This window comes from Alosa alosa, chromosome 23 (assembly GCF_017589495.1).
Source record: "Alosa alosa isolate M-15738 ecotype Scorff River chromosome 23, AALO_Geno_1.1, whole genome shotgun sequence".
In the NCBI taxonomy this organism is placed as follows: domain Eukaryota; kingdom Metazoa; phylum Chordata; class Actinopteri; order Clupeiformes; family Clupeidae; genus Alosa; species Alosa alosa.
Window position 1 is genome coordinate 247,772 of NC_063211.1, and position 24,729 is coordinate 272,500.

Consider the following 24,729-nt stretch of genomic DNA (forward strand, 5'->3'; position numbering starts at 1 on the left):
TGGTGGTGTGTGTGTGTGTGTGTTGGACAGGAGACTATGTGCATGATGGTGTGTGTGTGTGTTGGACAGGAGACTATGTGCATGATGGTGTGTGTGTGTGTTGGACAGGAGACTATATGCATGATGTTGTGTGTGTGTGTGTTGGACAGGATGGTGTGTGTGTGTGTGTGTGTTGGACAGGAGACTATGTGCATGATGGTGTGTGTGTGTGTTGGACAGGAGACTATGTGCATGGTGGTGTGTGTGTTGGACAGGAGACTATGTACATGATGGTGTGTGTGTGTGTGCGTTGGACAGGAGACTATGTGCATGGAAAGCCAGTGTTGGTACATTAGCATGTGAGTACTGAGCTACAGTATTAGAGCACTATACAGACAAAAAAGTGTGCAGGTTAATGTGCAGGTTAGTGCTGTGTGTCTGATGGGGGGCTTGTTGGAGTTACACATCTACTGAATGGGACCATGCATGCTTTGCATCAACATGGTGCTCAATGTATATTTTGCATCAGCATGGAGCTCAAGGTCTATTTTGATTTGTAGGGTAGTAACTAAGCTCTGATGACTGTATATGAAGATGATAGAAATAAGAGGATAGATTAGTATGTAGATTTAGATGATATATAAAATAAGAGGATAGGTTAGTATGTAGATTTAGATGATATAAAATAAGAGGATAGGTTAGTAGATTTAGATGATATATAAAATAAGAGGATAGGTTAATAGATTTAGATGATATATAAAATAAGAGGATAGGCTAGTAGATTTAGGTGATATATAAAATAGGTGGATAGGTTAGTAGATTTAGATGGGCATACAAATTATCAAAACCCTTGATGATGTAGAGCTCAAACTCATCTGTTGATTATCTCAGTTAAGTCGATTAGTTGTTTGATGTGAAGTGAAGAAATGTCTATCAGTGTTTCCAAAAGCCCAAAATGACGTCCTCAAATTACCTGTTTTGTCCACACACTGAAGATATTTACATATAGGATCAAGTAAAGCTGAAACTATTAACGTTTAAGAAGCTGCAATCAAAACATTTGTAGGTATTTTTCTATTACCAAAATAGTTGCTGATTAATTTAATAGTTGAAACTAATTGTTTAATCGATTAATTGTTGCAGCCCTATGTAGAAGTGTGGGTTAGTGTGATAGATGGGTTAGTATGCAAGTTCACATGCATTAAGGGCTTTTAGTACGTATGCTAGTGCAACTGTTTAATTGTTAGTGCACATGGGATGTACGGCATTGAACGAGCAGTCTCCAAACAGGTCTCTGACTTCCTTTCACAGAACAACCTTCTGGATCCAAATCAGTCTGGGTTCAAAAGCGGCCACTCTACCGAAACGGCTCTGCTGTCTGTAACAGAAGCTCGGTCATCAGTACTCATTCTGCTTGACTTATCCGTTCGCATGGCTTCTCATACCACTGCTATGCAGACGACACACAGCTCTATCTGTCCTTTCCACCTGATGACCCCTTGGTTTCAGCACGGATCTCAGATTGCCTCAGACATCTAGATGGATGAAGGCACACCACCTCCAGCTGAACCTCTCAAAGACTGAACTGCTGGTCCTCCCAGCTAAACCTACCATACACCACGACATCAACATCAAATTTGACTCCCTGTCTGTTTCACCTACCAGGACTGCAAGAAATCTAGGAGTTGTTCTCGACAACCAACTAAACTTCTCAGATCATGTTGCCTCAATTAAGCCCGGGCATGCCGTTTCGCACTCTACAACATCACGGAAAATCAGGACTTACTTGACACAAGATGCTACCCAACTTCTGGTTCAGGCAATAGTCATCTCACGACTCGACATCTCACGACTCGACTTCAGATGATCCAGAACGCGGCGGCGTGCCTGGTCTATAACCAACCAAAAAAGGCACGTTACCCCACTGCTCATCCAGCTACACTGGCTACCTATAGCGGCCCGCATCAAGTTCAAGGCTCTAACGCTTGCCTACAAAGTAGTCTCGGTTCTGCTCCCGCCTGCTTGAATGCCCTCATACAGACATACGCTACCTCCAGACCGCTGCTCTCCCTCAGGCCGAGCGGCGTCTAGCTCTACCACCCGATGCGCTCAGGCCAATCCAAACTTTTCTCATCTGTTGTTCCTCGGTGGAACACTGCCAGTTCCTACAAGGGCAGGGACATCCCTCTCCATTTTCAAAAAACTCCTGAAGACCCAGCTCTTTAGAGAACATCTCCTCTCATAGCAACACTTACAACAAGTCTTGCTGATCCTACCACTCACCAGCATTCTTAAACTGACAAGTAACTGTTAAAAACAGCACTCACTTATGCACTTATTCTTACTGTACTGTACCGTTTTTAAATTGTCCTAAAATTGTTGAGAGAAATACTTTAAAACTTAACTGTTACCATGTTGTTAGTCGCTTTGGTTAAAAATGCGTCAGCCAAATGTAATGTAATGTAATGGAATATACGGATGAATAAGTGCAAGTGTGAGTGTGCTGTGGGTTCGTGCCAGGGATCGTTGTGAGTTTGTGAATGTGTGCGTCTATGTTTGAATGTGTGTGTGTTTGAAAGTGTGTGTGTTTGTATGTTTGTGTGTGTGTGTCCTGTGCGTTAGCTGTGATAGGCTGCCACAGGCGGTTGCTTCTGGCCACAGGGGTTAGTGTGTGTGTGTGTGTGAGTGTGTGTGCGTTAGCTGTGATAGGCTGCCACAGGCGGTTGCTTCTGGCTGAGTCTCTGCAGCTCCTCCCTGATGGCTTTGATGAGGGAGGCAGAGGACTGTGAGGGGGGGGCAGGCGGAGGGCCGTCTGGAGGGGCAGGGGGGGAGTAGGTGGGTGTTGGGGGCCGATGGGTCGGTGAGCGCCGTGCGGGGCATCTGGAACAGGGGAGAGGATGAGTACTCGGCTGAGTAGGACAGCATCTGAGGAGAGAACCAGGACAAGGGTCAGGACAGGGGTGGACTTGGGCATGTGTGTGTGTGTGTGTGTGTGTGTGTGTGTGTGAGTGTGTGTGTGTGTGTGTGTTTGTTTGAGTGTGTGTGTGTATGTGTGTGTGAGGTGGTGTGTGTGTGTGTGTTTGTTTGAGTGTGTGTGTGTGAGGTTGTGTGTGTGTGTGTATGTGTGTGTGTGTGTGTGACAACTCACGTTGTCTCTGTCCGATCCAGACCTGGGTTCCTCATCGTCTGAACGGTACTGGAGCCAGCTGCAGCCAGAGGGGCCGGACACACTGCGGCCAACACCGTACACACCCATACGGCTGGACAAACCCACCTGTGTCAGCTGCTGGAGTTGGGCACCTGTACACACGCGCGCGCGTGCGCACACACACACAATGTTGTTGCCATCTGCCGGTGCTTTTATGTGTTTTAGACACCCTGCTGCACACTAAATTTCCTTTTCTAAGGATAAATAAAGTGAAACTTTAACTTGAACTTGAACACACACACACACACACACACACACACATTAGAGTATGCATTAAACGCCCCTATGTAAGTACACATGTGAAAGTAGATAGGACACTCATTCCTTAGTAGAGACTGTCATGCCTTGTTAGAGAGTCATGCCTTGTTAGAGAGTCATGTTAGAGAGTCATGTTTTGTTAGAGAGTCATGCCTTGTTAGAGAGTCATGCCTTGTTAGAGAGTCATGTTAGAGAGTCATGCCTTGTTAGAGAGGCATGTTAGAGAGTCATGCCTTGTTAGAGAGTCATGTTAGAGAGTCATGCCTTGTTAGAGAGTCATGTTAGAGAGTCATGTTTTGTTAGAGAGTCATGCCTTGTTAGAGAGTCATGCCTTGTTAGAGAGTCATGTTAGAGAGTCATGCCTTGTTAGAGAGTCATGTTAGAGAGTCATGCCTTGTTAGAGAGTCATGTTAGAGTCATGTTAGAGAGTCATGCCTTGTTATAGAGTCATGTTAGAGAGTCATGTTAGAGCATACATGGGCAACATAGTGCCCGCGGGCCACATCCGGCCCGTGGGCTTTCCCTGACCAGCCCGCGTAAGGTCCGTGAAAGAACAAATAGTCAAGAGCCTAGCATAGAGATAATGCACGCAAATCAATATTGTTGTTTTTATTTTGAAAGCGACTGCTATTTGTACGCCCATACATTTGTGTGTGGATGCATACGATGTAAACATCCTCACTGATGTGCTGGTGAATAGAATTTATGCTTCTGCGTCGACACAATGCAGTTGCCTTTAAGTCGGCGTAAACCTTTCAAAGTTTTGTGTGTCTTGTGTGTGCGTCACCACCGCAAAGGTTGTCAGAACGAACTCCTGCTGTTTGTTGGCGATACAAAGTGTTAATTTCAAAACGTTACTGGCAGATAGATAATTTACATTCGGATAACCCCGTCATTGTAACCAAAATATGTCTGAGTTTATTTGCAAAGCTTATGTTGGCGAACTAGTATGATGCTACTACCCACAGGTTGCTTGAAGCAGCCGGCTCAACACACAGGGCGAGTTGACCAATCACAGTTTGGTGCATAAAGTTAAAGCAAAAACATAGCCTACATTTAAAATAGTTTTCTTTGTGCATGTTGATTAACTAATGACAGCCTACTATTGTCTGCTCCACATTTTCATAGTCTAATTCTGCATAGAGTTAATTTAATGATGGTAATGATTTAATGATAAAATACTGCTGAGTGTTGATGAAATGGTGGCACATGCCTATGGTTGTACTGACTCCTTCACATTTTCATGGCCTAGCCTAATTATATAGATATTGTAGTACTTTTTTATATCAGTCTTTGAAAGCTGAAAAAAAAAAATGTCAATGTCAAAAAATAATTTTCGAGAATAAGGATTAAATACTGGACATAGATTAAATAGCCTATTGCTGTTTTTCCTTTGTCTCCCTCACATTTTCATCTGTTCTTACGAGTAGTAAACAAAACCATATGATTTACTTAATGTTATACAAGAACAGAATAGAATTGGACAGAATTGAGTTCAGACTTGAGTTCGGTATTTTTGGTCCGGCCCTCCTCAACAGTCCCAGTTTGTCATGTGGCCCCTTGGGGAAATTAGTTGCCCACCCCTGTGTTAGAGAGTCATGTTAGAGAGTCATGCCTTGTTAGAGAGTCATGCCTTGTTAGAGAGTCATGTTAGAGAGTCATGCTTAGAGGCAAATTAGGTAATCAGTATGTTTCACCATATTCACACATGACGGCCAAAACATATCTGACAAATATCTTCGGTGTGTGTGTGTGTGTGTGCGCATGCATGAGAGAGAGAGAGAGAGAGAGAGCAAGAAAGAGACGGAAAGAAGCATTACCTGTGCTGCCCCCTACAGGTGGGGGTCTATGAGAGCAGGATGGCTCATCTCCATATTGACCCCCACTGGAGTACACGTCCGATGGCAGGTAGCCTGAACCTAGCGCCTCTCTGAACACACACATACACACACACACGGCATGCACGCACACACACACACGCACACGCACACACACACACACACGCACGCACACACATACACACACACGCACACAATGCATTTTACAAATCATTTTAGACACATGTACCCACTCTCCCTCCAAACAAGCCCACCCTGATGCACCAGCAGCATCACTCACCTCTGCAGTAGCCCCTGCACAGAGGTAGGGGACATGCCCAGCTCTGCATACCTCTACAAGAATAGAGAGAGAGAGAGAGAGAGAGTAAGCAAAACGAGAGACAGAAGATCAGGACAGACTAACCTTGACTGACTCTAAGTCCTATTCAGAAACACCTACTCTTGGAATCTAAATAGCCAGACGCTAATAGTCCTATTCAGAAACACCTACTCTTGGAATCTAAACAGCCAGACACTAATAGTCCTATTCAGAAACACCTACTCTTGGAATCTAAACAGCCAGACACTAATAGTCCTATTCAGAAACACCTACTCTTGGAATCTAAACAGCCAGACACTAATAGTCCTATCTAACACCTACTCTTGGAATCTAAACAGCCAGACACTAATAGTCCTATTCAGAAACACCTACTCTTGGAATCTAAACAGCCAGACACTAATAGTCCTATCTAACACCTACTCTTGGAATCTAAACAGCCAGACACTAATAGTCCTATCTAACACCTACTCTTGGAATCTAAACAGCCTTGAATTAACGTCCCTCCTAAACAGGTCCGACTGGTATTTCTGCCCAATTAATGACCCACTGTGATGTAGGGGTGGGCGATATATATCGTCTGCGATAATATTGTGATTGTTGTTTTAACGATGTGAAAATTTACATTATCGAGTATTTAAATTACTTATGGGGAAAAAACACTCAAAATCATGCATTGAAACCCCATACATTCACTAAATACAGGAGGTGTATGCAAGAGAAGCCCCTTTGCAGCAGAGCAAGTGTCACATGATAAGCTAGTGGGTCCATGTTGTCACACGCCCAGGCCCTAATGTTTATTTTGTGTAGCGAGATCAGATGTAGCCTACTTGTGATTTTATGCAGCTACTTCTGTTCCGCGTTATTAATGAGACAGTCACATTTTTTCCTACATGGTATTATTATATGGAGAGAAACATTTGCCTTTGAGTATTTTAATAGTCAGTTGTAAACAAAGAACTCTTCTCATGTAACCCTTTTTGTAAATGGACTGAAGTCGGCTCTAAATATCTAATGTATCGATTATGCTAACCGTTAGCATCTCTATGGGATTTCTCATATACATTAGCCATAAGCTAACGCATTAGTTTCTATTCTGTAACTTGGAATGCTAGCCTACATGATTTCTCTTAAACATCGAAGGAAATAACTAGATGTACTCTGTTGCTTAGTTTTACAGTGAATCATAAGTAAAGGTTTTTGAAAGGAAATTCAGCTTCAGACTTTCTCTTGGGAAATGTTAGGCCTAGTCATCTTCTTTAATGTAGCTAAAAGTCACAGAATAGGTTATTGGTTATTATTGTATTGATGCTATTCATAAATAATGAGCTGTAAAGTAATTCAGACTTCTACAATTTTTTTTAAAGGATCGACTAATTATCGTTATCGTCAAAATCACAAAAAATATCGAGATATTATTTTTTGTCCATATCGCCCACCCCTACTGTGATGTCATCTCTATATGTTTACATGCATTCAATTAGGAGGATGAATATACATGAAGAAGAAGAGAATGCACACGCTTTTACACACACACAAACACTACGCACACACACACACTGCATACAAACACACACACACACACACACATATGCACACACCTGCATGAAGACAAACACACCTGCACACACACACACACAAAAACACACATAAGCACACACACACACACATGCATATGCACACACACACGCACGCACCGCACACAAACACATGCAGCGCAGAAACGCACTGCGCGTACAAACCTTTTACGCACATACACACACACACGCACACACATACGCTACACACACATATGCACGCACACCGCGCACATATGCGCACACACACCCATGAGACAAACCTGCACACACATACACGCACATGCGGCGCACACACGCACCTTATGCGCACACCGCGCACAAACACACACGCACATGCACGCATACACAAAATATACATATACGCATACACACACATATACACACACACACATACGCATACACACGCATACGCATACACATACATACGCATACACATACATACACACACACACATACACACACACACATATACGCATACACATACATACGTATATAAATACATACGCATACACACACACACACACGACACACACACACATATGCACACACACATACGCATACACACACACATACACACACACGCATACGCATACACATACACACACACACGCACACAAACATACATACACATATACGCATATGTATATAAATACATACATATATACGCATACACACATACTACGCATACACACACTATGCATATACACACACACATACGCATACACACGCATACGCATACACACGCATACGCATACACATATACGCATACACATACACACACACACGATACAAACACACACACACACATACGCATACACACACACACGATACGCATACACACACACATACACACACACGCATACAAACACACACACACACACGATACGCATACACATATACACACACATACGCATACGCATACACACACACACGCACACACACACACACATACGCATACACACGCATACGCATACACACACACACACATACGCATACACACACACACATACACACACACATACGCACACAAACACACACACACACACACACACGATACGCACACACACACACACGATACGCATACACACACACGCATACACACACACACACACACACACACGCACACACACACACACACACACACACACACGCGACACACACACACACGATACGCATTACAAACACACACACACACACATAATGCTAATTAACGCATACAAACACACACACACATACACGCACACAAACACACACACACACACACACGCATACGCACACACACACGCATACGCACACACACACACACGATACAACACACACACACACACACACACACACACACACACATACACACACACACGATACGCACACACACACACATATATGCACACACACACACATATGCACACACACACACACCACACACACACACACACACACGCGACACACACACACGCACAAGACACACACACACACATACGCACACACTCACACACACACAACACACACACACACACACACACACACACACACACACGCATACAAACACATACGCACACACACACACGCATACGCACACACACACACATACACACACACACACACGATACAAGACACACACACGATACAAGACACACACACGATACAAGACACACACACACACACACGCACGCACACACACACACACAGACCTTTATGTGGTGACTACAGCATCACACACAGAAACACACCCCCCACTCACCGCAGAGAAAGGACTATTGGATGGCGCTGATCCCCAGTGCCTGATTGGACGGGTGGATGGAGAGGCGGGCCCTCAGGACTACCATGCTTCCCACTGGCCACTCCCCGCAACGCTTAGTGAGCGCCAGTGGGGCGGGCTTCCCTGTGAGGAGGGAGACACCAGAGCAAACGCTGGGCCGTCCAATAGGAGAGCATTCATGACTAGCCTCTATGGTTGGCTGAGGAGGCTGGTATGAGGGCGGGCCAGGGGCGGGGCCACACGGAGGGGAACCAGCACCAGGAGGGCCTGCAGCCAGCTGCTCAGGGTCCGGACATAAGAGACACACACGGTGTGAGAGTGTGTGTGTGTGTGTGTGTGTGTGTGTGTGTGTGCTCATATATATGTTTGTTTGCGTTCAGCCTCTCACCACATAGGCTACATTGTTGAGTGTGTGTGTGTGTGTATGTGTGTGTGTGCTCATATTTGTTTGCGTTTAGCCTCTCACCACATAGGCTACATTGTTCAGTGTGTGTATGTGTGTGTGTGTGTGCTCATATTTGTTTGCGTTCAGCCTCTCACCACATAGGCTACATTGTTGACCCCAGGATACTTCCTGTAGGTGGCGTCCCTGTCAGTGATGAGGCGGTCCTTGTCCAGACTGCCAATCACAGGTTGACCCCGCCTCTGCCGTGGAGACCGCCTACCCCGAGAACTGCCAAAATACAGTGGTTACATTTGGGTTGAGTTTGAATGCCTGTGTGTGTGTGTGTGTGTATATACAGACGCATATTGTATGTGCCATTTCCATCATACTCACAGTATCTCTGTACTGGATGTGTTTGTGTGCATGTTTACATGCTAACATGCTAGTGTGTTTGATCAGGTGTATGCTAATGTGTTAATGTCTGTAAGTGTATGTGAATGTGTTAGTGTGTGTACATGCTAACATGCTAGTGTGTTTGGACAGGTGTATGCTAATGTGTTAGTGCGTGTACATGCTAACATGCTAGTGTGTGAACAGATGTATGCTAATGTGTTAGTGCGTGTACATGCTAACATGCTAGTGTGTTTGGACAGGTGTATGCTAATGTGTTAGTGCGTGTACATGCTAACATGCTATTGTGTTTAGACAAGTGTATGCTAATGTGTTAGTGTGTGTACATGCTAACATGCTAGTGTGTTTGGACAAGTGTATGCTAATGTGTTAGTGTGTGTACATGCTAACATGCTAGTGTGTTTGGACAAGTACATGCACTAATGTGTTAGTGCATGTACATGCTAACATGCTAGTGTGTTTGGACAGGTGTATGCTAATGTGTTAATGCGTGTACATGCTATAATGCTAGTGTGTTTGGACAGGTGTAGTGCGTGCACCTTTTGTGTTGGATGTGTGTGTGTGTGTGTGTGTGTGTGCACGCGTGCACGCATTTACACCTAACTTTGTGTTGGGCATATTGTGAGGAATGTATGTGTTTGTGTGTGTGTCCAGGATTAAAGTGAAAAAAAAAAAAAATCGCTTGACTGAACTTTTTTCAGGCCATAAGTCATACGCTGTTCATATCTACCTATAGAGATAGCACTACTTTGCGTCGCGACCTATTGCTTTTAATGTACAAAAGATGCAAACAGCAAAGTAAAGCACCAAATAAACACCAAAACGAGGCTACAGGGAGGACGTTTTCGTGTTAATTAATCATCTTCGTAAGTCGGTATATAGTTAACCCTCTAGGCGCCACGGTCGACTTTTTGTCGACAAGATGCGGTACTGAATAAAACGCCAATTTAGTCAAATAGGGTGTCATATTTCGCTCGACCTCCAACTACTAGATGGTGGCAGATAAGCGTCATACCGCCATCCCCGAAGCCGAAAAGGTCATGCTTTAAACAAACTTTCCAGCTACAGCGCATTGAATCAGTGTGTGCACACGAGCTTAGTGTGCGGTGGAGCCACTTACTGGGAGTGGAGTATTGGTCAACGTGCTTGAAGTAGGCATGGCATTAGATTATCGCTCAATGGCATCAAAAGTTTACCCGCACGCGCGGTCTTCTATTCATGGACCCTGATTCTGAAGGGGAATATCTGCCTTCAGAAATGACGGTGATTCGCTTAGTGAGGCTTCAGATGCGTCCGTGCCTTGCAATGATGCAGCTGGACAAAGTGAGAGTTTACTCCATAGTTTAGTTTACTCCAAGCACAAACGCTGGAATCGCTTGCCCAATGTCACTGGTGGGAATAATGTTTCAATGCGGTTCGAGTGTTCATCGAAATTAGCAGGGTGGTGGAACGAGGCTGGAGGCCTGCTCCATGTAGCGCTAGCTTCGTCTTCTTCTGAACGTGCTCTCCGCAATCGCGCGACAGTAACGTGGTGGAGCCTTTGTCTAATGCCACTGGGTATGTTAGACGAGGTCAAAGTGCCCAGGACAGTTAGGGAACGACAGGCAATGTGGGAGTCGCAACGAATGACAGTAGGCCTAGTCCAAGCACCATTGAGAGCATCCTCTCCAGCTGTACTGTGGAAGTGGAAGCTGCACTGAATACAACAGGAAAGCCTGCAGCGCGCATAATGAACACAGCTGGAAGGATTATTGGTGCTTCACTCCCTACCTGAAAGACATTTACACCTCCCACCTCACCCGCAAGGCAACCAAAATTGTGGTGGTGCAAGTCACCCCAGCTCAATTTGTTTGATCTACTGCCCTCTGGGAAGAGGTGCAAACCTCTTGTCCCACACCACCAGACTCACCAGCAACCATACACCAGGCTGTTAGGATCTGAACATCTCTCCCCTCCACCCTCAGCTACATAACATCCTGGACTTTTAGACCAAAATGGCTGCCTTGCACTACTCCACTTGTACTCCACTTGTACACTTGTACAACAACTTGTTGTTTGTTGTCCTGTTATCCTGAACACTTCTGAACACACTTCTGCTGCTCTTACATAACTTGCACCACTATATACCCACTTGCATACTTAGGTCAAACAAAACTACCTCAGCCATTTATTGGCCTGACTTTTCACTATTATATTATTTCTCTACTGTATGCACAATTGCACAATTTCTACCAAATTTTGCTGCTCTTCTTTCTTCATTGTATGTGCCTTCTTATTTTTTTACTTTTATATTGTTTGCTTGAATGTTATGTTTGTCTGTGGACCTAATTGGTAAAATATGTCTTGTCTCCACCGTGGGATAGTAGGAAAACGCAATTTCGATCTCTTTGTATGTCTTGACATGTGAAGAAATTGACAATAAAGCAGACTTCGACTTTGACGCTGTGCAAATTCTCTCCACTCGACGTCGAGCGCGAGGCAGATCTGGCCATGCTGCTGCAACAGAACAGAGGGGACAGGAGAGCCATTAGGCCATGCATAGTCTATCACAAGATGATGGGAATGCGGCCCTGTATGGATATATGGATATGGATAGTCATTATCTCTGCAGCAAAAGGCCTGCTACATTAAAAAAAAAATTGTCAGCCATTTATTAGTAATGATTTACACTGTTGATTATCTATTTCCCTGACCATTTAGGACATATATGTGTTCTTTTTTGTGTGTTCATGTCCTTGTGATGTGTGTGTATTTGTCAGCTAAGAAAAAACAACAACAAAAAGCATCAACAAAACAACAAAAAAGAAAACAAATACTAACATTGTCTCTTGTCTTGTCTAGACATCTCACTCCTGATCTGTGCCTTGCCATGGCAAGTGAGCTTTTTGAACTAAACAGGTCTTGTCTACTTGTGTTTGTGTCATCTGAATAATATATATGTACCCCCATACATGGAATCAGAGTGCCTACTGTATGTAGTAAATGGAAAAATCTCTACAGCAAAAGGCGCCTACCGCTATGCATTTGGTTTGTTTCTGCCATTTTATTAGTAATAATTTTACAGTTTGTTTACTACTTAGTATTTACCTGAGCATTCAGTATTGTGCAATATAGCATACAAGAAGGTGAGGGACATTTTGGGGGAAAAGAAGTGGTGCATTTTATCATTCAAACATCGGCGTGCATTTCCTCCTAGCTTTGAAACAATCACGAGTTAGATTTTTTGCACAAATTGAAGCAGAAAAATTATAATATTTATTATTATAACTATAATAATAATGTTGAAAAAAAATTCACGTGTGATGAAGTCTTGGGTCTGTTATTCACCTATTCTGATTCTGAAGGAGAATATCTGCCTTTTTTGGAGAATATGATTGATGTCCCTATTTACTGATAGTCACGGGCTCTGTGAATGGAGGTCGTCTTTTTGACAGTGTCCACTAAGCATACCATGCTTATTTAGACCCTCTGCCCAACATAGCTGGAGGTGCCAGTGACAGTAGTGATGATAGTGTCCGTAATGGACGTGGTATAGACAACGGGGTTGTAAAAATAGAGCTCTGAAGAACTTCAGTCACCATGATATGGAACTGGTTGACCAGGCTACTTCATTGTATAGTAGCATAGGGTTTGTGATTATAGTAATAGTTTACTATTGTTGGTTTATGTGACTGTTTTTCTGTTCATTTGTTATGTCGGTGAAATCACAAAAAGAAAGTAAAACTGCTCAAATATGTTCCAACATCTAGTATTTACTGAAATGTGCATAATTCACGGTGGTTGCCGTGCCGGTGATTTTCACATTTACAGTAGGACTTTATCTCTGACCACTTGCAAGCCATGGCCTTTAGAAATTTTGATGTAAAAATCCAATTTATATTTTTTAAACCCTGGCGGCTAAAGGGTTAAACATTTACCATCACACACATTCATTCATCGGACCTAATATTTGTAGTTGCCTTAAAAAAAGGAAAAGAAAAGGTGATAGACCCCCCCCTATTTTTTTCTCATCAGATCTGCATCGATCTCAAATATGACATTTCTAAAATCAAATTGACGGAAATCCGTCGTACGACGGAGAACTTTAATCCTTGTGTGTCAGTACTTGTGTTCTTACCTGGCATACCTTGCACTGACTCTCTGTACTGTGTGTGTGAGTTCTGCGAGGGGTGTGAGTGAGTGTGTGTGTGAGAGTGTGAGAGTGTGTGTGTAAGTGTGTGTGTCTGCACTCATACCTCCTGCGCTGACTCTCTGCACTGGGAGTGTGTGAGTGGTAGGAGGGTGAGTGTGTGTGTGTGTGTGTGTGTGTGTGTGTGTAAGTAAGTAAGTACATTTAATTTATAGAGCACATTTAAAACAGTTTCCACTGACCAAAGTGCTGGATATGGCTAAAATTAGAAAATAAAAGCAAATCAGAACAAACCAAAATATAAAAGGCAAGCACAAGAGAAAGTAAGCAAGACAAATACAAAATACAATAGACAAATGGAGCAGCCCCTAAACAAAATAAATAGCAACAGTACAGAAGACACTTGAATATGAAGAAGAGAGGGAGAGAGAGGACAGCTAGGGAAGCAGGGAAGGCCAATGGTAAAGGTGGGTCTTTAGTCTTGATTTAAAAGTGGTGATGGAGGGAGACAGTCTAACATCTGGGGCAGACAATTCCACAGGCGTGGGGCTGCTACGCATAAAAGCTCTATAAGCCTCTTTGCTTGGTGGTCTTGAACCACAGAGAGAAGACCCTTGTCGGCAGATCTAAGGGACCTGGATGCTGAGGGGATGGAGGAGGTCTGGAAATATATGGGGGAGCCAGCCCATGCAGTGCCTTATAAACAATCAGAAGGACTTTGAAGTGGACCCTAAAGCTAATGGGGAGCCAGTGTAAAGGGAGGCCAGTCCAGGGGTGATGTGTTGGTATTTCTTGGTGCCAGTAAGCAACCTAGCAGCTGCATTTTGTACTAATTGCAGGCGAAAAGTTGGGACTGGGGAGACCAAGATAGGGGAGTTGCAATAATCTAACGGGATGTAACAAATGCATGAATTACTGTTTCTAAGTCCTTGGGAGACAAAGAGGGTTTGAGATGGGAAATAATTCTCAGCTGATGGAAGCTACTCTTGATGCTACTCGTGTGTGTGTGTGTGTGTGTGTGTGTGTGTGTGTGTGTGTGTGTGTGTCTGCACTCATACCTCCTGCGCTGACTCTCTGCACTGGGAGTGTGTGAGTGGTAGGAGGAGTGTGTGTCAGGGTGCAGGATCTTGTGGATCTGCCGACACACACGCTGCTGCTCGGCGCTGTCTCCGAACGCCGCCATGATGTCCTCCATCGAGGGGAACTCGTGCTGACCTCTCCTCTTCGCCCGCAGACGGATCTTGTTCCTGTGACGCTCGATCTCCGACTTGTGCCGCAGAGCCACAGCGATCTGCACCAACACACACATGCAGAAACACACAGTCACACACGTGCAGAAATACACACAGTCACACACATGCAGAAATACACACAGTCACACACATGCAGAAATACACACAGTCACACATGCAGAAATACACACAGTCACACACATGCACAAATACACACAGTCACACACATGCAGAAATACACACATGCACACACATGCAGAAATACACACAGTCACACACATGCAGAAATACACACATGTACACACATGCAGAAATACACAGTCACACACATGCATAAATACACACATGTACACACATGCAGAAATACACACAGTCACACACATGCATAAATACACAGTTACACACATGCAGAAATACACAGTCACACACATGCAGAAATACACACAGTCACACACATGTAAATACACACAGTCACACACATGCATAAATACACACAGTCACACATGCAGAAATACACACATGTACACAAAATGTAAAATACACATGTACACACAGTCACATAAAATACACACATCCACACACATGCAAAAATACACACATGTACACATGTAAAAATACAGATCACACCCGTACACATGCAGAAATACACACGTTTACACACATGCACAAATGCACAGTCACACACATGCATAAATACACACAGTCACACATATGCATAAATACACACATGTACACACATGCAAAAGAAATACACACAGTCACACACATGCATAAATACACACATGTACACACATGTAAAAATACACACAGTCACACACATGCAGAAATACACACAGTCACACACATGCAGAAATACACACATGTACACACATGTAAAATACACAATTTCACACACATGCACAAATACACACAGTCACACATATGCATAAATACACACATGTACACACATGCAGAAATACACACAGTCACACACATGCATAAATACACACAGTCACACACATGCACAAATACACACATGTACACACATGTAAAAATACACACAGTCACACACATGCAGAAATACACACATGTACACACATGCAGAAATACACACATGTACACACATGTAGAAATACACAATTTCACACACATGCACAAATACACACAGTCACACACATGCAGAAATACACACAGTCACACACATGCAGAAATACACAGTCACACACATGCATAAATACACACAGTCTATGCATAAATACACACATGTACACATGCAAAATACACAGTCACACACATGCAGAAATACACACAGTCACACACATGCAGAAATACACACAGTCACACACATGCAGAAATACACACATGTACACACATGTAGAAATACACAATTTCACACACATGCACAAATACACAGTCACACACATGCATAAATACACACAGTCACACATATGCATAAATACACACATGTACACACATGCAGAAATACACACAGTCACACACATGCATAAATACACACATGTACACACATTTAAAAATACACACAGTCACACACATGCATAAATACACACAGTTACACACATGCAGAAATACACACAGTCACACACATACAGAAATACACACATGTACATACATGTAGAGAGAGAGAGAGAGAGAGATAGAGGGAGAGAGAGAGAAAGAGGGGAGAGAGAGATGTCCTACCTCAGTGTTAACCTGAGTGCCATCCGGGCCCCTCTCTGTGAGTGTGTACGTGTGTGTGTGTGTGTGTGCGTGCTCGTGGTGCGGTGGCGGTGGGGGGGGCTGGGCACAGGCTGCATGGCGATCAGCTGGATCTTGTTTGAGATGCGACGCGTTCCGTCTGACGAGCCGCGTGACATGCGGTCCACATGATCGAAGATGGACGATGAGGAGAGTTGCTCGTCTGCTCCACTGCCCCCCGCTGCTGCAGTGGACAAAGGTCAAAGGTCACAGATTACCAACGCCGTGTTCCTACCTGAACAGCAACTTCCTATGGCTGGTTTAAAAGTGACAAGGCCTGCTCAGAGTGCGGCCGAAGTGCTATTCGTCCTATTGAGAGTTTGCGTGCCATCAACATGATCTGAAAACTTTGTTTTAAGGTAAAAAAATGAAGAAATGATCTTACCTAACTTGCTCTTTGCTGCACGACAACAGTGAGAAAAGGAAAGAGGAGAGGGGAGAACAAAGGAAGCGTCATGAGTGTCAGTGAGAAGAATCAGGAGACTCTGTGAGTGTGTTGGAGTGATCTTACAGTGCTTGAGTGTGTGAGTGTGTTGGAGTGATCTTACAGTGCTTGAGTGTGTGAGTGTGTTGGAGTGATCTTACAGTGCTTGAGTGTGTGTGTGGTGATCTTACAGTGCTTGAGTGGTGATTTTGAGTGAGGTCTGTAGTGATCAGTGCTTGTGAGTTGTTGGAGTGAATTACAGTGCTGTGAGTGTGTTGCAATCTTACAATGCTTGAGTGTGCCTGTGTTATGATCTTACAGTGCTTGAGTGTGTGAGTGTGTTGGAGTGATCTTACAGTGCTTGAGTGTGTGAGTGTGTTGGAGTGATCTTACAGTGCTTGACTGTGTGAGTGTGTTGTAGTGATCTTACAGTGCTTGAGTGTGTGAGTGTGCTGGAGTGATCTTACAGTGCTTGAGTGTGTGAGTGTGTTGGAGTGAGTGTGTGTGTGTGTGTGTGTGTGTGTGTTGTGTGTGTGATCTTACAGTGCTTGTGTGTGTGTGTGTGTGAGTGTGAGTGTGTGTGTGTGTTGTAGTGGATCTTACAGTGCTTGGGTGTGTGAGTGTGTGATCTTACAGTGCTTGGGTGTGTGTGTGTGAGTGTGTGTGTGTTGTGTGTGTGATCTTACAGTGCTTGAGTGTGTGTGTGAGTGTGTGTGTGTGTGTGTGCGCTCTTACAGTGCTTGAGTGTGTTTGTGTGTGTGTGTGTGTGTGTGTGTGTGATCCTACAGTGCTTGAGTGTGTGTGTGTGTGTGTGTATGTGTGATCCTACAGTGCTTGAGTGTGTGTGTGTGTGTGTGTGTCTGTGTGTGTGTGTCCTACAGTGCTTGTGTGTGTGTGTGTGTGTGTGTGTGTATGTGTGTGTATGTGTGTGTGTGTGTGTGTGTGATCCTACAGTGCTTGAGTGTGTGTGTGTGTGTGTGTGTGTGTGTGATCCTGTGTGCTTGAGTGTGTGTGTGTGTGTGTGTATGTGAGTGTGTGTGTGTGTGTGTGTGTGTGTGTGTGTGATCCTACAGTGCTTGAGTGTGTGTGTGTGTGTGTGCTGTGTGTATGTGTGTGTGTGTGTGTGTGTGTGTGTGTGTGTGTGATCCTACAGTGCTTGAGTGTGTGTGTGTGTGTGTGTGTGATCCTACAGTGCTTGCTTCTCCGATGTTGTTTTCCCTCGTTGGGTGTGGCAGCAGGGCGAGTGCTTTCCTCACCAGAGTCCCGCCCACTAGACGCTTCACTGCCCAATGAGTCGCCATCTGATGGAGACAGCCTGTCCAATCACAAGCAGCCGTGAGGAGCAGTTTAGTTAGCAGGATTATTTTTGGTATATTTACTGAATCTACTAATATCAATATTTGGTATGCAATTGGTGATGCCATACACCTCTAGGCCCACATCTCTCTTTCATACACATACACACACACACACATACTTCATGAATCACGCACCCCATTTTCTCAGCAGAAATGGCACAAACTGCAGTTGACACAAACAACCACAAGGTGTCACTTGGGAGTTCTGCCACTACTATTTTTTTGATGCGACAGCTTAACTGCTTCCATGACGCAGTGAGCCATTACCAAACATATATGATAATACAATAGCGTGAGTTTATGGTCGTTTATATATCTTATACCCTATTTGTCACGGTTAATTATAGATTTGATAGTGTAATGATAAGCGCATGAGACTTTCAGCGGGGCACGGAACTTAAATTGATCCGCGGTAGTTTGCTTATAAACAGACAAAACATTCTTAATATGAAAATGTAGCTGCAATTGTTGTAAAATGGTGCAGCTCCTTTAAGAAAGCCCCTCAAGCAGAGATGGAAAAGAGAGAAAGCGAGAGGGGATGTGTGTTAGAACTTAGATGTGTGTGGAAAAGTAGACGTGCTGTTGAGACTGAGCAAGTCATATTCAAAATAATGAAAAAAATAAATCAGATAAAACCAATTATCCTCATTCATTGCAACCGCATGCATGCCTGCTCTCCGACGCTCAAACGAAAAAAGATATCAAAGCACCTTTTCGCTTTGAATGTAGCACTAATTTTTTTAGCTGGACAAATGATTTAGCTAATTGATTATAGCCTGCACACCAGCAATTGTTGAACATTTACCTGTACAAGACAGCAGCCCAGCCTAACAAGCATGTTGCATGTTGTAGGCCTACTGTAGAAATTTCACTTAAATTGCAGCCTAACATTAACCTGCTTGCCGACGTTCACCAAAGTCGACAAACGCTCAAAAAAAACTAAAAAAGATATCAAAGCAACAAGAGGGTTGAGTCTGAATAACACGGAGTTCAGACTCCTATTGCTCCTCATAACTTTAAAAAAGTGTTTTTCTTTTTTTTTGAGCACGTCCAATCCCAGGACATAACGCACTGGACCTTATAATAGGCTCGAGATATAATTCCAAAGGGGCAGATAGGGGCCTACTGCACTTAAAACTTAAAAGATTGAACTAAGCTTCCCCGAAATTTGAAATTACGATCAGTGACTGGGCATCGGGTGAAGCTTTTCGGGTTTAACAGGCTATTAAAAACTATTTTATGACCTCAATGTCACAGGAGAGACTGGGCTCTCCCTTCTATGAATTGAAAAAGACATTATGCTACCTGCAAAATGGCCTATGATTTCATTGCTGAGTTTTCGCGCAAAGCAAGACAATGTTTTTTCAGAGTCAGGATATGGCGAGTCAGTGTCATTTATTTGTCCAATGTTAGCCTAGAGACCAGTTTCCATAGTGCACATCTTATCAACAGTTTGAATGTCGTGTGTGTTTCTGCTCGTTGACAAATACCGTTCAGCACAATGATTCATGCCCAATTAATTTCCCCTGTTAAAGTGTTAGCCTTTGTTACACTATTTGGTTTCGTGATGTAGCCTATGATAAACACCATATGGCCAAATATGTGACTCAGCTAATGTTATAGGCTATACAATTTCCCCTCTTAAAGACAAGCTGGTGTAGCTTATTAGACTAGGCTACTAAAATGCACCGACGGTAGCCTTGGCTATGTGTAAAGTAAGCTATCGCATGATTTCATGCACGTAAGTTAATGCATCTGTCAAGTTTGCACAGGGCATTGCACCCCCTTGCGACGGCCCTGCAGCTCCTCCTAAGACAGCGAGGAAAAAGTTAAAATACGCGATAAACCTGGGAATCACGGTCCCGGTGATTTTTTGTGAAATTGTGCAAACGGATGGTGTTGTATGCAAGCTCCCAAATTGACCCAGTAGCCTACAGAAGGCATCAATAAATTGTTGGGACTGGGGAGGGTCATGCGTTTTTTTCTCAATCACTTTGGAGGGTCATAGAAAAATTTCTTGCTGGCGAGGAGGGTCACGTCTTTTTTTGACTAACGCCCCCAAAACTCCTCCGTAGCCCCTTAAATAAATAAATAGCTAACAGTCCCTAATTGATTATAGCCTGTAGGCCTACACCAGCAATTGTTGAACATTTACCTGTACAGGACAGTAGCCCAGCCTAACAAGCAGATGTTGCAAAAGACATCAAAAGACGCAATTAATCAGAAATAAATAATGTAATCTGCATCGCTTTATTTAACAAACTGCAAGCAACAAGAGGGTTGAGTTCGCTGTGAGGCCAAACCCAAGAGCAGAGCCTATCTGTTAAGGCATTCGATAGGGCTATATGGTAACGAGCTGTGTGCCTGGAAAGACAATAGAAGATGCTTTCTGAATAGCACAGCCAAGACGGCTCTGGTCATCCCATACCCTCCCCCCACTTCCTGTAGCCTACCATTATGACTTGTTGCCGCTTTGGGACATTAAGCTTTTTCACGTTAAGCCCCCCTCCCCCACCCCTTCTTTTACAAGCAGTGGGGAGCGGGGCACAAAGTAACACTTTTGGTAGACAAAGGAGGGTTCTCCGCGCTTCTGTCGTTTGCGACAATCCGTGCAACCAGGCCAGGACAGATATTTTAGAGAGAAGGAGAGACGCCGGTGCAGCTCAGATGTCTTCTTAATTTTCTTTATTCTTCAGTAAAAGGTGCAGAACATTATTAAACTTTGACTAACGTCCCAGATAGCAAGCATAGTCGGCCCGATTCTCTGGCTGGCAGTGTTGGCTAAGGTCCGAGTCGGCTGAAGCACAGTAAACACAGTCGGCCCGATCCTGGCCGAGTGCTGCCACTGTCGGCGGAGTTTCAGGTCGGCTGAGGCACTGTCCCCTTGAATGGGCCGACACTGACACGCAGTAGTTGGGCTGATTACTGAGTTTCTTATTTGGCCCGATTGGGGTTTGATGGGCTACTGCCAGTTTTCGGATCAATCTCGGCAGACGGCTGCCTGTGGTAAGTAACATGCAACTTTACCTTTACCTGTTATTGCATGTAAATCATTATGAATGTACGTAGGCTTATTATTGCAGACAAAGTTTAACAAGTAGCATAACAAGAATGGGTGTTTCAATCTAACCCCCTTGACTAGCGAAGCTAGCGGTAACATAATGTTATGATTTCTTAGCCTACTTTGTTGGCCTAATTACCGTTAACGTCAGTGTTGGTGGTTAGTCAAAAACGTTCAGTGCTGTAACGTTAGCTATACTTGCATAATTATGTGGTTTTCAAAGAAAAGTGGGATCTAATCATTTTAGAAATAGCGTAACAGTTAACCAGTATCGCATGACTTAGAATATATATTTATAATATATTCATCGTTATCTATCCAACTTCAGGCACTAGGCAGGCAGGACTGAGACTGTATGCCTTAAGAGAGTGTGTGTGTGTGTGTGTGTGAGAGAGAGATGGTAGCAGGGTGGGTCCTGTCCTGGTCATGTAAAGCTCATCAAAATCTGTATTTTAAGGTCATTCTGTATTTTGTACTGAGGGGTTGTTTATGATCATGTAATCATTTTGAACACATATACCTCCATTAACCTAACGTTGTGACTTTTTTTAAATGTACACCTCAGAATCCAGGCCACACTGACCAGAGACCTGCACTCCTTTGGATGAAGAAGGCTACCCGTGTATACATGTGTGAATCATTTCTTGTGTTGGAAAAACAGGAGACCTGAAGAGCTCTTGGTAAGTTGTACATTGATTTAATAGAATAAGTAATACATTTTTGTTTAGATGAGCCAAATCATAGGAATCAGCTTTCATCTAGGCCTGTGTTTTGTGATGTGTCGTTTTTAGATGCTTTTGGTTTGCCTCATCCATTATGTCAGCAAAGAACAGGAGTGGGCAGGAAACATGCACTGTTGAAAACATGGCCAACCAACTGGAGCACCCACACTCTTGTGAAGGAAGTCCACAAGCCTGTATGTGTTGACAAATATGTCTTGCTCTTGGTGATTGTCATTGGTAATATATTAGAATTTAACAATCACACAATGTCTTGTTTGCCCAAAATAACTACCAGGGAGGTGTTACCAAGACAGCTGCAGAGTGGCAAGACTGGGCTTTAGTAATATTTTAAAAGATGTCGATTGTTGTAGATAAAAGTAACTTGAATATTTTAACTTGCTTAATTTCTAAAGTGTATATATGTAAAAGCTTGTATCATTTTTAAATGTTTGTTAAACTTGTTAATAAAAGTAGCTTGTGCTTTTAATTACTAGTTCTGGATTTGTGTCTATTTTCAAGTACTTTTGGTAGTTATTGGGCCGCATGTGGCCCGGGACCCAGCTGACATTCAGCCAACACTCAGTCAGATCAGTTTTATAGTGCGTGGGCCAGTACAGGCCCAGAGGCCCAGCCGACACTCAGCCAACACTCAGTCAGATCAGTTTTATAGTGTGTGGGCCAGTACAGGCCCAGAGGCCCAGCCAACACTCAGTTATATAGTGTGTGGGCCAGACCTGGGCCAACAGAATGCATGACAGTCATTTCACAGTGTGTGGGCCACACCTGGGGCCAACAGAAACAATAAGAGTCATTTCACAGTGTGTGGGCCACACCTGGGCCAACAGTTCCAATAAGAGTCATTTTACAGTGTGTGGGCCAGACCTGGGCCAACAGAAACAATGAGAGTCATTTTACAGTGTGTGGGCCACATCTGGGCCAGAGGAAATTCTTTGTGTCAGTTATCAGTGACTGGGCCATTGTTGGGCCGGAGGCCCAGCCAGAACTGGGCCAACACTCACAAAACCCTGAGGCAAGGTAGTGGGCCAGAGGTGGGCCGGTCAAATTTTGCTATCTGGGGTTTCGATGTGTCGATGTTTTTGACTAACGAACATCGGCGTTAATCAAAGTTTAATAATGTTCTGCACCTTTTTACTAAAGAATAAAGAAAAATTAAGAAGACATCTGAGCTGCACCGTCGTCTCCTTCTCTCTAACACTTTTTGGCTTTGGCTAAATATTTCTAAAATTATTTGAGTTTCACTAGTCACATGTTTTAACAAGCAACACTTGTTATTGAACTAATAACAGACGTTTGTCGAAAATTGACTTTATTTTCCATAATGGAGAAATAACATATGCAGAGTCTAACCAAGGTCAATCTTGCCAAAAAAAAGCCCTCAAACCTGAAAACACATGAGGCAAAAGTGCAAAACATCACAAAACTAACTAAACTAACACGCCGCATATTTTTGTATTGCAATCATTGTAGCCTACAGTTGTAACAGCGCGTAACAGTGGCTTTTTACTCCCCGTATCGCGCTCATTATCAAGAACGTTTAACGGTCCCAAAACAGCTATCAACTAATCACCAAACGCCTTATAAACAAATTATTGCCAGGAGCAACACCTTGCAAAAATTATAACAATAGGCCTAGGCCTTTATATGGCTCTGCTCCTGCCTGGATTCGAACTCAGAACTGCCTGAAAGTTGCAGAACTGTTCTGGAAATACGCCGCATTAACCCACTCGGGTCGGCTGTGACAACGCTATCTGCTTCGAGTAGCCTATTGGGTAGGACTGTAGCCTACACTGGTTGCTGTGGCACAGTCTTGAGTGACCGAATTCGTTTCCCTCTGTCATATGAATGCTGTCATGTTGTTAACATTACTGTTAAGGAGATGCTGTAGGCAAAGGCTATATTTAACATCGTTAGTGTAGTAAAACAAATCAGAACTATTCACAAGGTTTCTGGGCAGCATATTTATGTTCTGTTAGCAAGCGAACTTCTCATGACTGCCAACAAAGTAGCCTACTGCCAGCTGATGAAGCTCTCATTTTAAAACATTACTGAGAGACAGGCACTGTACAATCAAGACATCTTGCCACTGAATCCCAAACTATGTTTAACATTATGTACAAAGCTTATAGGCTACAGTGGACTAGCATGTTGCAGGGGCTGCTAAAAACACAGAGAAACGACTGAAAACTCGGCCAATCACAGCCCTTGCTGTCGAATGCTCCAGTCCGGTTCAACCGTGGAACCATACAGCGGACTATGCTGCCCCAAAGCGGCTGCAGTTGTACCACATTTAACCCGAGCCAATCACCTTGATGGT

The 24,729-nt window shown here is 43.7% G+C and overlaps 1 protein-coding gene across 1 annotated transcript in view; it reads right to left on the reverse strand.

Annotated features, from left to right (window-relative positions):
* Positions 1–2,341: 2,341 nt before the first annotated feature.
* si:dkeyp-27e10.3 (UPF0606 protein KIAA1549) overlaps positions 2,342–24,729 on the reverse strand; it is a 68,039-nt gene continuing 45,651 nt past the window's right edge. Inside the window, 13 exon segments of the mRNA XM_048235610.1 lie at positions 2,342–2,781; positions 2,783–2,904; positions 3,128–3,279; positions 5,266–5,375; positions 5,564–5,616; positions 8,921–8,991; positions 9,080–9,215; positions 9,479–9,611; positions 14,922–15,154; positions 16,773–16,847; positions 16,850–17,013; positions 17,215–17,229; positions 18,444–18,568. Coding sequence (XP_048091567.1) covers positions 2,676–2,781; positions 2,783–2,904; positions 3,128–3,279; positions 5,266–5,375; positions 5,564–5,616; positions 8,921–8,991; positions 9,080–9,215; positions 9,479–9,611; positions 14,922–15,154; positions 16,773–16,847; positions 16,850–17,013; positions 17,215–17,229; positions 18,444–18,568 — 1,495 coding nt within the window. The 3' untranslated portion in view covers positions 2,342–2,675.